The sequence below is a fragment of the Myxine glutinosa genome, chromosome 10, assembly GCF_964187855.1.
Source record: "Myxine glutinosa chromosome 10, kmMyxGlut1.1, whole genome shotgun sequence".
Taxonomy (NCBI): domain Eukaryota; kingdom Metazoa; phylum Chordata; class Myxini; order Myxiniformes; family Myxinidae; genus Myxine; species Myxine glutinosa.
Genome location: NC_136270.1, coordinates 97,376,316 through 97,396,433, shown reverse-complemented (window position 1 = coordinate 97,396,433; position 20,118 = coordinate 97,376,316). Strand labels below are relative to the sequence as shown.

General features: G+C 44.9%; 1 protein-coding gene across 1 annotated transcript in view; it reads left to right on the top strand.

Moving 5' to 3' along the window:
• LOC137433398 (uncharacterized) overlaps nucleotides 1–20,118 on the top strand; it is a 320,088-nt gene that overhangs the window by 100,011 nt on the left and 199,959 nt on the right. The window contains exons 7-8 of the mRNA XM_078785923.1: nucleotides 4,858–4,911; nucleotides 9,704–9,748. Coding sequence (XP_078642049.1) covers nucleotides 4,858–4,911; nucleotides 9,704–9,748 — 99 coding nt within the window. The remainder of the gene's footprint in view (nucleotides 1–4,857; nucleotides 4,912–9,703; nucleotides 9,749–20,118) is intronic.

Sequence of the window (20,118 nt, the reverse complement as noted above, 5' to 3'; positions counted from 1 at the left end):
AAGTTGCCCCACTATAACCATTTGTCTCGACATTGCAGATTAAATATTATTCCCTAAACTAGACAGATGCACTGGATTGGTCAACAATGCTGCCTATGGATTTCCTGGAATTGCCCCTGCATATGTGACCGCTGCGACGGGTATCGACGTCAGTAATTAATTTGGCACAAGAACCAGCTTCTTGCCCACTGGATAGCACGTCTGGAACAAAGTTACCACGTCTGGGAATAGCACATTTGGGAAACATTACATTCAGGAATCCCACACACCTGCCTGAACTATCTTTAAAAAGAATTTAGTCATGCTGTCCTGATGCATCCAGCAAATTAGGAAAGAACACAAGTTAACAATATTAAAGCCTTAGATGCATATATGTTCACGTAGCTGTAGAACTATCTGCATTAAGGTGTGCGCAAGGTAAAGGATCTTTAGTGTTGCCCATGAGGGGGTGGGCATTGCTTGATTTATAGAAAGTGAGATTATAGTATCCCATCTACAGTGATATTTAGAGATAGGGCGATTGGTTCTTTGCTGAGGTTGGGATTTGTGAATGCTCTGGGGTCAGATATTCAAGGCAGTCACTGGAGGGTGTTGGGATTCCTGAAGATCTCAGACTGGGATTAGTGCAACTCATGGAGTTACGTTTGGTGAGGCCCCTGGAAGTGGAGACCCTTATGGCCCATAATTTGTGGGCCTGGGAGGGAAGGGGGACTTGGAGTTGCAGCACTTGTGGCAGAGCGGGTAGGGGGTGGGTTTACAACATAAGCTCCTACAGGAAGCACTCACTCTAATTCTACAGTGAGTCTGTCTGTGGCACTCTTGGACCAGCTTACACTCTCTGCCTTGGACCAGCTTACACTCTGCCTTGGACCAGCTTACACTATCTGCCTTAGACCAGCTTACACTCTCTGCCTTGGACCAGCTTACACTCTCTGCCTTGGACCAGCTTACACTCTGCCTTGGACCAGCTTACACTCTCTGCATTGGACCAGCTTACACTCTCTGCCTTGTACCAGCTTACACTCTGTTTTCGACCAGCTTACACTCTCTGCCTTGGACCAGCTTACACTCTCTGCCTTGGACCAGCTTAGACTCTCTGCCTTGGACCAGCTTACACTCTCTGCCTTGGACCAGCTTACACTCTCTGCCTTGGACCCGTTGGCGCTCTCACCACCTCACTGCGTCTGGCCTCGCTCCCACCTGACTCTCTCCCCCATTGTTGTCTCACTCGTGCCAATGACGGAGACATGCCAGCACTGTGCTTACTTATTTTGTTTGACAGCACCATGTCTGAAAAAATAGGCTTTGAAATCCTACGGTAAAGGCTAGCTAGTATGGAGGATAATAGAGAAGAGTGGATCCAGGAAAGGGGCCGTGTTCAAACGGTTCGGACAGGACGAGACACTAAACTCCCTTTCGGCACATTTAATGAAACAAGGCAAAGATGGCGGCAATGAACTTGCTCACACGAGCAAGAAACAGGAAGTCTCCTCCCTTTCCGGTGCAAATTATAAGAAAAAAAAGTAAGAATTACAGTCTTGCACTACACCAACATGGCAGCAACATATGCAAGAAAACATTCATATGCAAAGCAGGAAACGTTCATGTTTAGGCCTATCTTACACATAGCATCAGAGACTTTCTAACAATGTCAATACCTCGGCTGGGAAAAGAGCGGAGTTTGGACTGCACCTGCACATTCAGCTGGTCTCAACCTGAACACTGTCAGCAGCACACATGGCCAGATCTGTCCATATGAAATGTGGAAAATTTTCATGCACTTGCAATCCAATTTAAAAAGGGTGCTTCACACCCTTTTCACACCAACATTAAACATTTTAATTTAATTTTGCACAAATGGTCGTCTAAAGCCACAGCACAAGGGAAGTAGTGCACAAAGGTCAATGCCCGAATGAAGAAGAAGAAGAAGGAGGAGGAGAAGAAGAACCACCTTAAGAGGCCATTTTTCGCCGTAGAGCAGTGGTTCGCCATTTTCGGGCACCGTGGTCCCCTTTTTGAAGCAATGTTTTATGGTTGGTTGCCCTTCCTGCCACCAACCCTGTTAGTCAGGGAATTACCAGTGAACTGGTACTCAATTTGCCAACCCAGGATCCTAGGATCCCAAGCCGGAACCCTAACCGCTAAGCCAACACCAGACTTAAATGATTAAAACTAAAACAATTATGAAGTGGGTGCGATGTTTTTTGCGTCATCTTGTGAACCTTCAACAAAGCACGTTTCTCATACATTGTACACATTGAGCGAAGGTTTGTCCGAATTACACGCTCGGTAATCTTTCTGGGTCTCTCCAATTTCTTAACATTCTCCTTTGATAAATCACCAAAATTGCATAACGAATTGAAAGTAAGAATACTTTGAATCAAGCCTGATAGAAAAGAAACAAAATGATTCAGAAGATTAATTGTTTATTAGATTAATTAAGTAATTAATTAATTATTAGATTAATTCAGAAGATTAATTAACTCTCCTGTTTGAGGACCATTTATTGTCCTCCTGTGATGATCCCATGACATAGTTGATGTGATGTCAGGAGTGGAATTTCTCTGTCTGGATAAAGCAGAAAAGACTGGCTTGTATTCCGCTCTGCATGTGTGATGAGATATTGAATCAAATGTCAGACTTGTTTCATGATTCAAATTATGAGAATCATAAAATGCTTTATTGACCAAACTATTTGCAAAGCAGGCAGTTCATCACAAGAGTTTTAACAGCAATGATATAATGGGTTTAAGAAGAGAGACTCCATTTTCTATGTCTCTGAGGACAAGGGATTGCAATTTATTCTCAAATAAACTCTTTCAATTCCCCATGCTCACAACATTGAAGGCTTGTGGTCAGATGGCCCAGCTTGTGGTATGTCTAGTCGCTTCAAGGGATTCCCTCACATTCAGTAGACTTTGGCCTTTGACTTTTAAATGCCACACAGAGCAGCACCTCACACTGTGTTCCTGTGTTTGCAAGTTTATTTATACCTTTGGAACTCAAAACAATTTTAATGATATGATTTGAAAATGTGGTCAATCACACTAAAAATTCCAAGTGGCCAATCACACTAAAATACACAATTTGGTGTCTGTCTACACGTCTGTGGCCTAGGGATTCGGTCGTTACTTATCCAACTTCAACCAAACTTGCGAGGGGGACTAAGGGTCATAAGGCAAAGGAACTCCAGGAGTTCCGAAGGTGGGGCCGATGGAAAGTCGCCACATAGGTGTACCATGTAACGCCGCTACTGGTGGAGGTCAGAGAAGGTATTAAGAGAGGAGCTTCAGAACCCTTAATTGTACCATGGATAAGAATTATTTGCATTATTTTCACACTCCCATAGCCTATGTTACTTTAGACTGGACTGCAAAAAATCCAAGGAATTCCCCACGTTTTGTTGCCTTTTTCAGCCTTGGACAAACGCCATGTTAAGATGTATAGATAGCAGCTTGAATGTCGTTTCACGTTGTCGTGGCGTTTTCCAAGGATGCTTCCAATAACTAAACTAATAACAACAATAATAACAGCGTAGTAATAATATTAACAATAATAATAGTGCTAATAAGTAGCAGTAATATTAATAATAATGATAATAACCCTTCAGAACCCTTTAGAATTGGCCTTTATACCCATGAGAACTGCCCTTTGGAATCACCCTTTAGAATCCTTTATAATTGCACTTTAGACCCTTTAGAATTACCCTTTAGAACCCTATAGAATCACCCTTTAGCATCACCCTTTAGAATTACCCTTTAGAACCCTTTTAAATTACACTTTAGACCCATGAGAACTACCCTTTAGAATTACCCTTTAGCATCACCCTTTAGACCCTTTGGAATTACCCTTTAGCATCACCCTTTAGACCCTTTAGAATTACCCTTTAGCATCACCCTTTAGACCCTTTGGAATTACCCTTTAGCTTTAGCATCACCCTTTAGACCCTTTAGAATTAGCCTTTAGCATCACCCTTTAGACCCTTTCGAATTACCCTTGATAACCCCTTATGATTGCCCTTTAGACCCATGAGAACTGCCCTTTAAAATGATCCTTTAGAACCCTTTAGAATTACCCTTTAGAACTGCCCTTTAGAATTATCCTTTAGAACCGTTTAGAATTACCCTTTAGACCCATGAGAACTGCCCTTTATAATCACCCTTTAGAACCCTTTAGAATTACCCTTTAGAATCATTCTTGAATTACCCTTTAGACCCATGAGAATTACCCTTTAGAATTACCTTTTCCTTTTTGATCTCATGCGAATTTTCCCTTTAGAATTAAACACATTGTTAGAAAGGTTCTTCTCCTTCATTTTTTGACAGACGTACATAGACAAATATTGAAGCGGCTTCACTGCTTAAAAAATGACTAACATGTATACAGTCAGACAACCTTTTGATGAAAGCTTCCTGTAATCGGAATAATTTTGCAAGTCAATTGAGATACTTTTTAAATTGACTTTGAAGTTTTCCATGTCAAAATCGACAATAGTTTACATATTATGTTCTTCTTTTTCGTATCATGGCTAGCACAGGTTGTGTTTTTATTTATTTTTATTCAGCTGAAAGTATATTTATCACATGAAACATTGTCGCCTCGACAGGTTGTGGTCACATCCATCTTGATTCTGGACAGATGGGTCAGATAAATAATTTTCAGTCATACTAAATGGCAGTACGGTATATTTATGAGAGGACTTTACAAACTTGTCATCGGAAAAAGGTCATGGTGGGAAAACGTATTGGCATTTTAACAGAAATATTGTCAGAAATATTGACAGAACTTTCTTGGCATTCTTTTTAGATTACTTTGTTGTGATATCGTGAATGTAATTAAAGAAAGATTGTTTTGTAGGGTCGAAGAGGGCGGCCTGGTGAGAATGGAGCACTTGGATCCAAAGGAGAGCAGGTAAAATAACTTTGATATGACATTTTAATGTACTGTGTGAAAGTCGTGCAATATGTGTTACCTATATGTTAGGTAGTATTATTGGCATGTACTGTATTATTGTCTTGAAACATGTGTTACCAATATGTTAGATAGGCAAAAGGTGAGATCGGTTAGTGATTTTAAGAAGTTGTGAAAAGAAAAAGGAAGGGAAAAGGTGAGAGAAATGAGCAGGACAAAATGTGTGAGGAGAAAGATTTGTGAGGAAGTTCGACCAGAAGGGAGAATGTAAGGATTGGGTGGTGGAGTGATGGATGGATGGATGGATGGATTGGGTGGAGTGGTCAAAATATGAAAATGATATCTGTATTTCTGTTGTATCCTGAAACGGAAATAAGATATTTCATACAAGCACAGATACATTCAAAGTACACCGCCTCCATGCGAAATAAATAAATATTCCCCAGCACGGCATTGTCGTGGTGACTTCGGCACCCGGTGATACCACCGTTCAGCTCATAGAGATTGTATTGGGAGGTAGAGGTGTACAACAATTGATTGGTTGATTGCATAATTAAAATCAATGAATAATGATCATAAAATATTTTCTTAATCAATTGGCTAATAGCATACCTAACCTACACCAGTGCTTCATCCGAAGCTGTAACTCTTTGAAGATTAATTAAATAAGTCATTAATCCAAAAAATTCAACAACAGATTAATCAATAAATAATAAATCGATGAATTGATTAATCAATAAATCAAAAATATCCTTCATAGGCACATCACTTGGTCGCTGTCGTGTCCACATATTAGCTTCCTAGCTCAAAAGGTGCCTGAGATATTGCCCAGATGAGAATTAAAATAAATAAATAATAATCATAAGATAACTAAATCAATTGGCTAATAGCATACCGAAACTACCAGTGCCTCATCCAATGCTGTAACTTTTAGAAAATTAATTAAATAAGTCTTTAATCGAAAAAAATAAAATAATTCATTTATTAATCAATAAATAATTATTTGATTAATTGATTAATCAATAAATCAAAAATATCCTTTATAGCCACATCACTTGGTCACTATCGTGTCTAAATATTAGCTTCCGAGCTCAAAAGGTGCCTGAGATATTGCCCAGATGAGAAAGAAAATAAATAAATGATTAATAATGAAAATAAATAAATGATTAATAATGAAAATAAATAAATGATAATCATGAAATAATGAAATAATTTATCAATTGGCTAATAGAATACCGAAACCACTAGTGTTTCATCTGAATCTTTAACTTTAAAAAAATTAATTAATTAAGTCATTCATCGAATAATTAAATAATTAATCGATTAATTGATGAATCAATAAATCAAAAATGGCCTTTCCAGCCAAATCACTTGGTCATTGTCGTGTCCAAATGTCAGCTTCCCAGCTCAAAAGGTGCCTGAGATAATGGCCAGATGAGAAAGGAAATAAATAAGTACTTAATTAATAGATAATAATTAAATAACTAATCAATTTATTGATTAATCAAAAAAACAAAAATACTTTTTTGACAAAATACTTACTCACTATTGTGCCCAAATTTCAGCTTCCTAGCCTAAATGATGGCTGAGATATTGCACGGACAAACTAACAAACAAACAAACAAACAGGAAAACAAGAAAACACACAAACAACCGGAGTGAAAATTGAGTACTCCCTTTCAGCGTGCGTCATTGCCGGCCCCCCTTCGGTGCCCGGCAATGACGTTATGCAGTGCCTGGAGATGGCATAGGAAAGAGGCAGTGTCCAACAAGGACAGATACATTCAAAGTACACCGACCCCATGTCAAATAAATAAATATCCTCCAGTGCGGAGGTATATTTATTCATGGATTATATATATATATATATATATATATATATATATATATATATATATATATATATATATATATATACATATATATATATATATATATATATATATATATATATATATATATATATATATATATATATATATACATACATAGTATTTAACTAAAGAAGCACACTAACACTATGACATGACGCTGACATCATGTGCATAAATTATACACATGATGTTAGCGTCATGTCATAGGGTTAGTGTGCATCTTCAGTTAAATTTAATGTTCCTGACTGCAAACCTCCTAATTGTCGAGGAGCAGGGCAGAGACAATGTGTCAGTGTGGCAGGCTACACTTGTTGCGAACAGCTTGTGCAGCAATTGCTGGGGTGAGACTCAATCTGTGCCTTGCTTCCTAGTTGTTGTTTTTTTTTGTTTTGTTTTTTGTATACAGGATCGAGGCTCATGAAAGAGTTAACATTTATCACAAAAAATCACAACAGACACAAAGTATATAATAAGGGGAGCGGTAGACAAGATGGGGAGAGGAGGAGAAGCACACAAACACAACATTTGAGAGCAGGGACATCGGGAGATCTGTGGGAGGGAGAGGGCTTTGGGGGGGGGGGGGGGGGGAGGAGGCGTGGGAAGGGAAGTTATGGGGTTTAACCTGTACATATATATATATATATGTATATATAATATATATATATATATGTGTATATATATATATATATATATATATATATATATATATATATATATATATATATATATATGTTTTTTTTTTGTAAAGTTTTAGTAAATGTAAAGTTTTAGTAAATGTAAAGTAAATGTAAAGTTTTGACTTTTTCAACATATTTCAACATACAGCTATTTGATCTTCATTTCAACAATATTGAGAGATAAAGGTGATATAATATAACAAATATCATGAAACATTTACATTTTGTAGTCCATTGTATAATTTAAATAAACATAAATGCAAATTTCGCATGTGGAAAAAGTAAGTACACCCATGGCTCTAATAGGTGGTATTGCCCCCTTTGACAGAAACAACCTCAAGTATATATATATACCAGCAAGTATATAGTAGGCGTTTCTTATAACTGTCTAACAGTCTCCGAGATCGACTGGGAGAAATTTTTGCCCACTCCTCCATGCAGAATTCTTTCAGCTGTGCGATGTTTGAGGGGTTTCTTGCATGCACAGCTCGTTTCAAATCCCCCCACAACATCTCGATGGGATTTAGATCCGGGCTTTGACTTGGCCATTCCAGAACCCTCCATTTCTTTATTTTCAGCCATTCCTTCGTGGATTTACTGGTATGCTTCGGGTCATTGTCCTGTTGCAAGGTCCACCTTCGGTTGAGCTTCAACTTTCCGACAGATGGCCTCACATTATCCTCAAGCACCCTCTGGTACAATGAAGAATTCATAGTGGATTATATGATGGTGAGCTGCCCAGGTCCTGATGCAGCGCTGCCCCAAACCATAATATTTCCACCACCATGCTTTGCAGTTGGTATCACGTTCTTGTGGTCAAATGCTGTCTTTTGTTTTCGCCAAACACGTCTTCTGGTACTGTGGCCAAATAGCTCTACCTTTGACTCATCTGTCCAGAGCACATTGTTCCAGAAGTGCTGGTCTTTGCCTCGGTCTTCATTGGCAAACTTTAGTCTTGCCCTGATGTTTTTTCTGGACAGCAAAGGTTTCCTCCTGGCACACCTCCCATGTAGATCAAATTTGTGCAGCCTCTTTCTAATGGTAGACTCGTGCACTTTGACATCAACATTGGCAAGAGCTACCTGTGGGTCCCGTGATGACATAGTGGGGTTCTTAGAGACTTCTTTCAGCATCTTGCGGTCTGCTCTTGGGCTGAACTTGCTGGGGCGGCCTGGCCTGAACAAGTTGGCAGTTGTTTGGAATCTTCTCCACTTGTAGATGATCTTCTGGACAGTCAAATGATTGATTTCAAATTTTTTGGAGATCTTTTTAAATCCCTTCCCAGACTCGTAGGCATCTATAACCTTCTTTCTGAAGGCCTCAGAGAGCTCTTTTGATCTAGGCATGGTGACGCCGCACACTTCAACAACAAAGAGCAAACCAAACTAAATGTCTGAGGTTTAAATAAGACAGGTTCCTCCAAAATCCTCTCTAACGATGTTCTAATCATTTGCACCTGAGCTGGTGCACCTGATTCTAATTTTAGGTATTTGAAGTAGTGATAAATGTAGGGGTGTACTTACTTTTTCCACATGCGAAATTTGCATTTATGTTTATTTAAATTATACAAAGGACTACAAAATGTAAATGTTTCATGATATTTGTTATATTATATCACCTTTATCTATCAATATTGTTGAAATGAAGATCAAATAGCTGTATGTTGAAATATGTTGAAAAAGTCAAAACTTTACATGGGGTGTACTTTTTTTTCACATGACTGTATGTATATGTAGATATGTTGAGGCTATCGTCTGTTAACAAAGCAGGTCGCATACAAAAAAATGGCCTAAAACGTGATTTTTTTTCTAGTTTGGAGATAATGGGAGAGGGAGTGTTCAAAACTTTGGCATTGTTCATGGTAATGCCATCTGGCCAATGATCAGAAAGCAGCCCATTTTCCAAATGTTTCATACCTCCCACCCTCGTTTTGTTGCCAGCTATGAATTTATAAAAATGGCTAAAACTGTTTCAACACAATTACGCTATAATATAGAGAATCAACTGTTTTACATATTGGTCAATTCATCGCCAATTTTTGCAGACATTTAAAAATACATCCATAGGTTTTCTCCAGTAATGAACAGGAAGAAACAAAGAGTCAATTGAATTGTATGCCCTGCCAAGCAGCTTGTGTCTCAAGAGCTCTTTGTCTGGTTATGAAAGAGCTGATTGTCTGGTGTAACATTGATACTCCTGGAAAGACACCCAGAGCAACTGAGCATTTTTGTTGTCTGCCAGGGAGCAGCAGGACAAGATGGAAAACAAGGAAGTAATGGCGCCGAGGTAAGGAAAAAAAGTTTAGACCCACATTTATCATTTTTATCCAGCCTCATTTTACCTATAGGCTTATTGCCCCTTATGTGACAATCCGGTTGTATCTTGTACAAGGCGTTGGTGAAATAAATTCATGAGCACTGACACTTTTGCTTTTACACCAAAGAACGAAAATCCCCAATCACCAAAGGCATTAATGATCTAGCCTTTGGTACTGAAAGCAAGCAAAGATTGCATGAGTGAAGAAAATGAAGTGGTGTATAAAAATGATATTTATTTACATCAGGCTAAAGATCATTTGTCTCATTGTGAACATGTAACATCCGCATGTACGAGATAATTCAAAGAAAAGCAAAAGTATATACTCTGTATGTGTATGTATAGACATATATATATATATATATTTTTTTTTATATACTGTATATATTATATATATATATACATATATATATATATATATATATATATATATATATATATATATATATATATATATACATTGTCGTGTGACTACCCTTGGTGAATCACGGAAGGTCAAACGAGCTTTACTCAGAGGCACTCAGTTCAAAATGTGGCGGAGTTAATACAGGCGGGGAGGGGGGGGGGCGGGCGGGGGGAGGAGGGGAGGGGGAGGAGAAGGATGCTGAATAGCACTTACCTGAACGGCCTCCACCCGACGTCTTCAACCTGTATAAATTAACTCAAACAACACGGTTTTTAAATGTTCAAAAAGAAACAGGTTGATTTAAATAAATGCCGGTAACAAAGAAACGCTGATAAACTAAATTCTTAAACGGGACGTCCCCACAACAGATACAAACACAGACGAAGGATAAAATAAATGGTGGATAAAATTAAGGTGTGTGTGGTTATTTAGTGCACTTAGCTCTGATCGCTGGTGGGGTCTCGTCAGGCGTCGTCAAAATCGTCCGGGCGTTGGCGGGAACCGCCCGTTCCTTGGCGGTAACCCAGGCGGGAACCCAGACCTGAACTACTCCCTCAAACTTTTGCTTCCATGGTTGTGAAGTTTTTTAAAATAACGAGGTAGTGAGGTATTTTGAATCACGTCGTGGTGATGTGTTTTGAATAACGTGGTGGTGAGGTGTTTTGAATTACATGGTGCTGAGGTGTTTTGAATTATGTGGTGGCGAGGTGTTTTGAATTACGTGGTCGTGAAGTGTTTTGAATTACATGGTGGTGAGGTGTTTTGAATTTTATGGTGGTGAGGTGTTTTGAATTACGTGGTGGTGAGGTGTTTTGATTTATATGGTGGTGAGGTGTGTAGTGAAATCGTATTCGTACTGAACCCGGGGTGATGCTCGCTGCTCGTTGACACCGCTAGGGGCGTGACTATAAAACCCGCTGCTGCGGACGGTGCTCCGAGACTTCTGCTGTAACACGTTACATCTGGTAGACTCGCTAACGGTACGCCAGCATAGAATATCCAGCTTGCTTGCAATGAATGTTATGAATGGTCCCATGTGATGCCACATCGTATACCTATTGCATTTCCTGCATTACAGGATGATGTCATGATCTAAATGGAATTAAACCACAAGTTGGACTAAAGTTGTGTGGACCTGATTGGTTTTCCACAACACTTAATTCCATTTACGCTAGGGCGCACACCGCAAGCGCGTCGTCCGCCCCCACAACAAGCGTGTCAGGCCCACCAAACTCCATTACCAGACGTCCATGCAGCTTAAGAAAATCGTGTCCTAACAGAATATCAGCACATAAAGCGGGTAAAACCATAAGGTGTACATCAGGAAAAACCCGTCCCTTTAGCACGAGTTTCAATCGGCATTCCCCCTTCGTGCTGAGTCGAAGCCCCTGGGAAGCCATGAAGATCCGTCTCGTAGACCTCCAGATCCGCCATCCATGCCTGAGCACAAGTCGCTGGTCGATAAAACTATCCATAGACCCTGTATCCACCAAGGCCCGAACACAATGGCCTTCGACCATGAGGGGAATATGGGCTTGAGCCAGGCCAGACGAGGCTGCTGGGAGTGGGACTGAACCCCCCGAATGGGTCGGACAAGCCTCGCGGGTGGATCCTATGCCAGCAGCAGTTTTGCGGTCGTGGCCGGAGTATGCGTTGTCCATGGGGAATCCATTAATGCCATCAGAGGGCTTTCCCAAGCATTCCGGTGTTTCGCGATTCAAAATCTGACAATTCTGACGGGAAAAGGCCTCCGTAGTATTCGAAAACGCCTTTTGACACTTTTGGCAGGAAAAGGCCTCCGTAGTATTTGAAATCGCCTTTTCCGGGGTGAGGGCCACCGTTAGCTCGTGGACGACACGAGGAGAACGTTCCGCTGGGGCTTGGCGAGGCTTCAAAGCCCCTTGCGTGGCCCGGAGTTTGGTCAAGGACACGTACTTCGTGCCCGATTGAGGATGAGACTGTGGTGGCTGTCCGGTGACGCCCGCCAAGGACGTCTGAGCGCCCAGGGGCCCGCAGAGAGGGGCCCTCCCCTTCGAAGATGGGTAAGGCGCCGGGTTTCGGGCTCGGCTTGCAGGCTCCGCAATGAGCCCATTCAAGGTCGCCAGATACATTCAAACCGTGCGATTCAATGAGCCGCGAGCCGCGTGCCGTTTTCCTGCACACTTTCGCGTAATGTCCCTTTTGCGAGCACAAATGGCATATAGCGTCTCGTGCGGGACACACGGGCCGGGCATGGCGTGGCCCCCCACAGAAAAAGCATGCGGCCCCGCGTAAGGCCTTGGGTCTGGCCGTAGCGGCAGCCGTCAGGACTGGGTCTTCCTCCGGAGCATCCCGGAGTTCCGCGAGCAGGTCCGCGTCCTCGGCGGTAGCACTCTCCGGCCGGGCGTGTAGTGTAGTGCCCGCCAAGAGGCGCGTGCGATTATAGGTGTTCGATTGCATCCGCGCTTCGGTGTATACTTTCCCTTGCTCGAGTGCCGTAGCGAAGGTCAGGTCGGTCTTCTCTAGGAGTTTGAGCCGTAGTTCCTGGGAGGAGACCCCTGCAATAAAGGCATCTAAAAGAAGATCATCCTGAGACTGCGCGGGAGTCCGTGGCTCCTTGATGCTGTCCAGCAAGAGCTGCCGGAGCTCCTGGGCATAGTGGTCGATCGCCTCGTTGGGTTGCTGACGTCGCGTTAGCAGCAAATATCGTGCATACACCGGGCTTTTTTCCTTTATGTACAGACGTTTGAGCTCCGCGATCGAGAGGTCATACGTCGCGAATTGAGCGATGGAATTGTACACCTTGTAGTCGATTTTTGAATGAAGCGTTGCTAGCTTCGCGGCAGCCGTCGGCGCGGTCTCAGGCTCCTCGAAATGATTCTCCAATGTTCTGAGCCAGTGCTTCAGTTGCAAGCCACCATCCGGGGCTTGCGGGTCGGCGCAGAATACGCCGCCGAATCCAGCCGCTTTCGCTGTTCCCCAATCTAACCTCCGACTGTACCCCTGTCGCGGTGAAATCACGGCGCTACTCTCGCGCAGACATGCAATTCATTGCGGACGAAACGGCTCAGCTCTTGAAAGACGGCATCATAGAACCTAGCAGGTCGCCGTGGCGCGCCCAGGTCTTGGTGGTGCGCAGCGAGGCCCACCGCAGACGCATGGTAATCGACTATTCCCAAACGATTAACCGCTTTACACAGCTGGATGCCTACCCCCTTCCGGGGATGGACGCGCTGGTGCAACAGGTGTCCCAGTATTCGGTCTATAGCACTCTCGATCTCCGTAGTGCGTACCACCAGATCCCTATCTCTAGGGCGGATCGTATCTATACCGCTTTTGAGTCGGGGCAGCGGTTGTACCAATTTACGCGATTGCCTTTTGGGGTAACGAACGGGGTCGCTTGTTTCCAGAGGGCCATGGATGACCTCATTGCGCGGGAGCACTTAACCGATGTTTTCGTCTACCTCGATAATCTTACGGTTTGTGGATATGACCAAGGGCACCATGATGCTAATCTGAAGCGCTTCCTTGAGGTCGCGCAGAGGTATCACTTAACTATGAACGAGGATAAGTGCCAATACTCCCTACGCACGATAGATCTTCTGGGGTACACTGTGACCCATGGCTCTGTCGCTCCGGATAAGGAGTGTCTGCGACCTTTGCTCGACATGGCCCCTCCCTGTGATCGGGCATCCCTGAAGCGCGCCCTCAGGCTATTCGCCCATTACTCCAAATGGGTGCAAAATTTCTCCGCGAAACTTCGCCCCCTCGTGGCCTGCGACACCTTCCCACTGAGTCCGGCCGAATTGGCGGCCTTTGAAGGCCTTAAGGCCGACATCGCCTGAGCCGCCGTGGCGACAATCGACGAGAGCGGCTCTTTCGTCCTCGAAAGTGACGCCTCGGATCAGGCCATCGCGGCGACCCTCTCCCAAGGGGGGGCGTCCCGTGGCTTCTTTTCACGGACTCTTACCACCGCTGAGCGGAGACACTTGTTCGTCGAAAAGGAAGCGTATGCGATCGTCGAGTCTATTCGGTGATGGTGCCCGTACTTACTCGGGCGGTGCTTCCAAATCATCACGGACCAGCAAAGCGTTGCGTTCATGTACGACACCTTACACGCCCAGCGCATTAAGAATGAGAAAATCACTCGCTGGCGTATCGAACTCGCCGACTTCTGTTACACCATCAAATATCGCCCGGGGAAGGATAACCGGGCCGCTGATGCCTTATCACGACCGGCTACATGCGCGGGTATCACCTCGTTGGAGGGCCTACGGGTGCTGCATGCCACTGCGGGCCATCCCGGCGTAACGCGTTTCGCTCATTTTGTGCGGCGTGGCAATCTCCCATACTCGATTGACGATATCCGCCGTATCTGTCGCGACTGCGCTATCTGCGCGGAAATCAAACCGCGTTTCTATAACCCTCCCATGGGGACTCTGGTTAAGGCTACGCGACCGTGGGAACGCTTGGCGATGGATTTCAAGGGCCCATTGCCGGTGTCGAGCGGCTCTCGCTATCTGCTCACTATCGTCGATGAGTACTCGCGATTCCCCTTTGCTTATACGTGCGCGGACATGACTGCTGCCACGGTGATGCGATGCTTACAGAACTTGTTCTCAATGTTCGGGTACCCGGCCTATGTCCATACCGACCGGGGAGCGGTCTTCTTGTCTCAGGAGGTGCGCGGCTATCTGCTCCAAAATAACATTGCTTCTAGTTACACCACGCCGTACAGACCCCAGGCTAATGGGCAGATCGAACGCTTCAACGGGATTATCTGGAGGGCCGTCATGCTCAACCTCCGGACCCTCGGCCGGGGCCTCGATAAATGGGCTTGGTCGCTACCTGCGGCGTTGAACTCGATCAGGGCTCTCCTGTGTACGGCAACCAACCAAACTCCCCACGAGCGACTTTTCCACCACCCCAGGAGCACGGGGTGTATACGGTCTTTGCCCAGTTGGCTCGCTGCGCCCGGGCCGGCCTACCTTAAACGGGCGGTTCGCGCGAGCAAGTACGACCCCCTAGTGGACAAAGTGCAGATTCTCCAGGCTAATCCTGAGCATGCTCGTGTGATGACGACTGATGGCCGTGAGACTACTGTCTCCGTCCATCACCTTGCCCCATGCGGGGTCGCCGACCTGAGTAGGGAATTGGACGGACCGACCGAACCCATCTATGAGACTATGGCCTCTCCCGACGCTCCCATTCCCGAAAGTCTACCGACTCTCCCCTCGCCGGGTCTACCTGGGCCCGACGACTTGGAGTTACCCCCTTCGTCACCCGACCCTGATGGCGCCTCCGATGCCGGGGACACAGGGATACGTGATGCCGTACCCGGGGAATTTCGGACACGTGCTGGCAGAGAAATTCGCCGCCCGGCCCGATACGGTTGGGTCGACTGATGTTCCGCACCCTGTTCGTGCTGACGCTCGCTCGCTTCTAGCCGCACCGCCGTATAATTCTGACGGGGGGGAGAATGTAGTGAAATCGTATTCGTACTGAACCCGGGGTGATGCTCGCTGCTCGTTGACACCGCTAGGGGCGTGACTATAAGACCCGCTGCTGCGGACGGTGCTCCGAGACTTCTCCTGTGACACGTTACATCTGGTAGACTCGCTAACGGTACGCCAGCATAGAATATCCAGCTTGCTTGCATTGAATGTTATGAATGGTCCCATGTGATGCCACATCGTATACTTATTGCATTTCCTGCATTACAGGATGATGTCATGATCTAAATGGAATTAAACCACAAGTTGGACTAAAGTTGTGTGGACCTGATTGCTTTTCCACAACAAGGTGTTTGGAATTACATGGTTGTGAGGTGTTTTGAATTACTTGGTGGTAAGGTGTTTTGAATTTCATGGTGGTGAGTTGTTTTAAATTTTGTTGTGGTGAGGTGTTTTGAATTATGTGGTGGTGAGGTGTTTTTAATTTCGTGGTGGTGAGGTGTTTTGAATTTCATGGTGGTGAGGTGTTTTGAATTACGTGGTGGTGAGGTGTTTTGAATTACGTGGTGGTGAGGTGTTTTGAATTACGTGGTGGTGAGGTGTTTTGAATTATGTGGTGGTGAGGTGTTTTGAATTATGTGGTGGTGAGGTGTTTTGAATTATGTGGTGGTGAGGTGTTTTGAATTATGTGGCTTTTTTTTTCTTTTTTTTTTTTTTTTTTTTTGTATACAAGATCGAGGCTCGTGAAAGAGCGAACATTAATCACACAGAAAGACAAACCGACACATAAAACATATAACATCGGGAGCGGTAGACAAGATGGGGAGAGAGGGGGAAGGACACAAACACAACATTTGAGAGCAGGGACCGAGAGACATGGAGAAATCGAGAGATCTGAGAGAGGGCGAGGGCTTTGGGGGGGGGGGGCATGGGAAGGGGGCGGTGGGAGAGGTATAAAACATATGGACACTGCCAGGACTTCCAGGAAAGAAGTTGGAATTTCAAACAAGGTGGATCTGGGGTGAATTAGCGGGGGTAGAAAAGATCAAGGTTTTGGATGGGGGAAGATAAGAGATGGTGGTGAACAGCTGTTTTAAAGACCTGGAGGGAGGAGTGGGATTGAAGGGAGTGAGGGAGTTTGTTCCAGAGGCGGGAGAAAAGAGGAATGAAAGAGTGAAGGTGAGCAGAGAGCCGAGATTTCGGCAGTTTAACCATCAGAGGGTTGCTGGCAGATCTTGTGCGACCTGTAGGAATATTTGGGGGACAGAGCACAGAGAGAGCTGGGGGTGCAAGGCCGGAGAGGAGTCGGTAGAAGACAGAAAGACCACCTACCTGCCTGCGGTGAGTGAGTGAAAGGCCCTCAGAGTTAGCTTCATCGCGGGAGATTCCAATAATTCTGAAAGCTTTGGTTTCAACAGCGTGAAGCCGAGCTAGGTGTGAGGCAGGAGCACCGGCCCATAGGGGAGAACAGTATTCCATTGAGCTGCGGATGAAAGCCTTGTATGTGGTGAGGAGCTCAGGTGTGCCGAGGAAGGACTTCGCACGACGGAGGATGCCCAGTCGGCGACTGGCTTTGGAGGCCAGCTTGGAAATGTGGTTTTCCCAAGAAAGATCATGGCAGATAGTGAGACCCAAAATCTTGAGCGACAGAACTTCTTGGAGAGGATTGTTGAGAAAGTAGATGGGAGGGTTGTCCAGTCGATCTTTTCGGAGAGACATAGTAAGAGTGTGAGATTTGTCAGGATTGAAAGACATGTTCCACTTGTTTGACCAGTCTGTGATTTTGTCCAGGTCTTCAGAGAGTGAGGAGGCAGCAGACTGCCGATCTGAGGGAAGAGGAATGGAGCGGCAGAGAGTGGAGTCATCAGCAAAGAGATAGAGAGGATTTTCGAGAGAGTCAGAGAGATCATTGATGAAGACCAGAAAAAGCACGGGGCCCAGAACACTGCCTTGGGGAACTCCAGCCTGAACAGGAAGAGGAGATGAGAGAAACCCATTCAGGGCCACACGTTGACGACGACTAGAGAGGAAGTCCGCCAGCCATGCGTGGAGATTTCCATGGATACCAAAGGAGGAGAGTTTGGTGAGCAGAGCGGGGTGCCAGACCGTGTCGAAGGCACGTGATATGTCGAGGGAGACAGCTCTAATTTCCTGTTTGGCATTGAGGACCTCCATCCATTGTTGAGACAGCAGAAGCAGCATGTCCAGAGTAGAGTGACTTGGTCTGAAACCAAATTGATGATCAGAGATCAAGCCATTGGAGAAGAGGAAAGATTTCATATCCGAAGCAATGATGGATTCCATGACTTTGCTGATAATTGGGAGAAGGCTGATTGGTCTGTAGTTGCTAGGATCTGTTTTTGCACCTTTTTTGTGCAAAGCGGTGATGTTGGCTGATTTCCAAGCAGATGGCAGTTGACCTTGAGCAAAAGAGAGGGTGAAGAGAACAGAGAGAGGGTGAGATAGAGCGGCAGAGCAGGATTTTAGGACCCGTGGGCTGATGCCGTCGGGTCCAGTTGCAGAATCAGAGTCGAGGGTTGACAGAAACTTTTCCACCTTGTCAGGAGGAAAGGACACGGAGTCCAGGAGCAGCAGGGTACGACTGGGTATGGTGGGTACAGAGAGGGATGGGTTTGGGACACAAGATTTAGAGGCAAACACAGAGTTGAGGCATTCAGCTTTTTCACGTGCGGAGTCAGCTGTGTAGCCGTTTGAGGTAAGGGAGGGGATGGAGGGGGAACAAACACCAGAAACGGATTTGACCAGACGCCACCAGGATTTGGAAGAGGGAGACAGATAAGAGAGTTCGGTCTTGAGAACGGAGAGATATTGTTTCCTGGCTCTCCTGAGGGTGGACACACACTTGCTGTGATCTGTTTTTAATTATGTGGTGGTGAGGTGTTTTGAATTATGTGGTGGTGAGGTGTTTTGAATTATGTGGTGGTGAGGTCTTTTTAATTGCATGGTGCTGAGGTGTTTTGAATTACGTGGCCGCCCAGTCCGTGGCCAATGAATACTGGCCTCAGACGAATAGCCGCACGTTGTTACTCCGAGGTGTGTACCTGAACTGGGTGGAATTATCTTTTTGCGCGCTGGAAGGACTCAAAGCCTTTCCTGAATGGACGGCCACCACGGGGTTTATTCCTCGATCCCACAATCGAATAAACACACACGACAAGGAAAATTTACAATGCAAGAATGAAATGCAAAAATAAAGGATTTAATGAAAATAAAGCACGGAAATAAAATGGTTGGTGAGGTAAAAACTATAATTCCTAAATGAGGGACCCTCCATTCAGACACAAATACAGACAAGGGAAAAGCTAAATAAAAATAAATGTTCTTTCTGTCGGCTGCACTTTGCTCTGCTCTCAATGAGGGCTTGATGTTCGTCGCCTCGAACCACCGTGCGGGAAACACACAAGATGGCGTGGAGTTGCTCCCCACGACGCCACAAACGTGAGGTAACTCGTGCAGGCAGTCCTCTTTCACTCTCCTTTTTGCTCCGCCAAGAGCCCCACAAACCGCCGTCTTATTGCTCCTTATGATAGGAGTTGTCCACAAAAGCTCCGCAAATTTTTCCTCGCGGTGCCGACTGCCCCGAACCGCTCTTCCTCCGTCTTTTTCCACAAGTGCACACGAGCCAGGAAATGCGACTGCCTACAACCAAGCCCAGAACAAGGGAGAGATAATTGCTGTGACCGCCCGATCCAATCGCCAGAACCAGAGAGAGCCAGAGGGAGAGACGCATCCTCCTTTTTCCCTCGCTGACGTCACACTCGACCAATCCTTACATCCCATTACATCATTCCATCTCCATGACCAATCATCACCTTTGGGGTGGGGCCTCATGGCCTGCTTGACACCCAATGATGAAGCTCGGGGCGTGGCCCGCCAGTTCCGATCCTTCGAGGCATAGTCCAGCCATCTTTCGGGAATGTTCGGCTGGGCGGGGTTCACTTGCTGATCGTTATGTCTGGGTACTGTCGGCGATGATGGTTGTTGTTGTTGTTGTTGTTGTTGTTGTTGTTGTAATGGCGGCCCTTTTCAGATGAAATAAAAGCGTAGGGAAAATCACAGGGAGGCAATTACACACTGGGGATTATCCTTACGCCCTACCTAATTAGCATAGCAACACCCCTTGCATGGGGACACATATACGATCTTATGCTCTACAGATTCCCTACTTAGTACATCGAGGTTCTGCTTCATCGCGTCACGCAGTGCATGCTACACTATACATTCCTATCTCCACTACGGTATTTCATCCCTACCCCCATAGACGTAACAATATATATATATATAAAAATATGTATGTATATATATATATACAACTCATGATATATATATCAAAGGCCTATGCCAATTGGAAACGTATATTGGGCATTTTGGACTCTATGGAAATGAGTTGGTTGTAAATGAGGCAGGTGCTTTAACCAAAAGGCACATCGATTGACATTATATTTGGCTCGGAATTAAAGTCAAAAAACTGAATCCCTCAG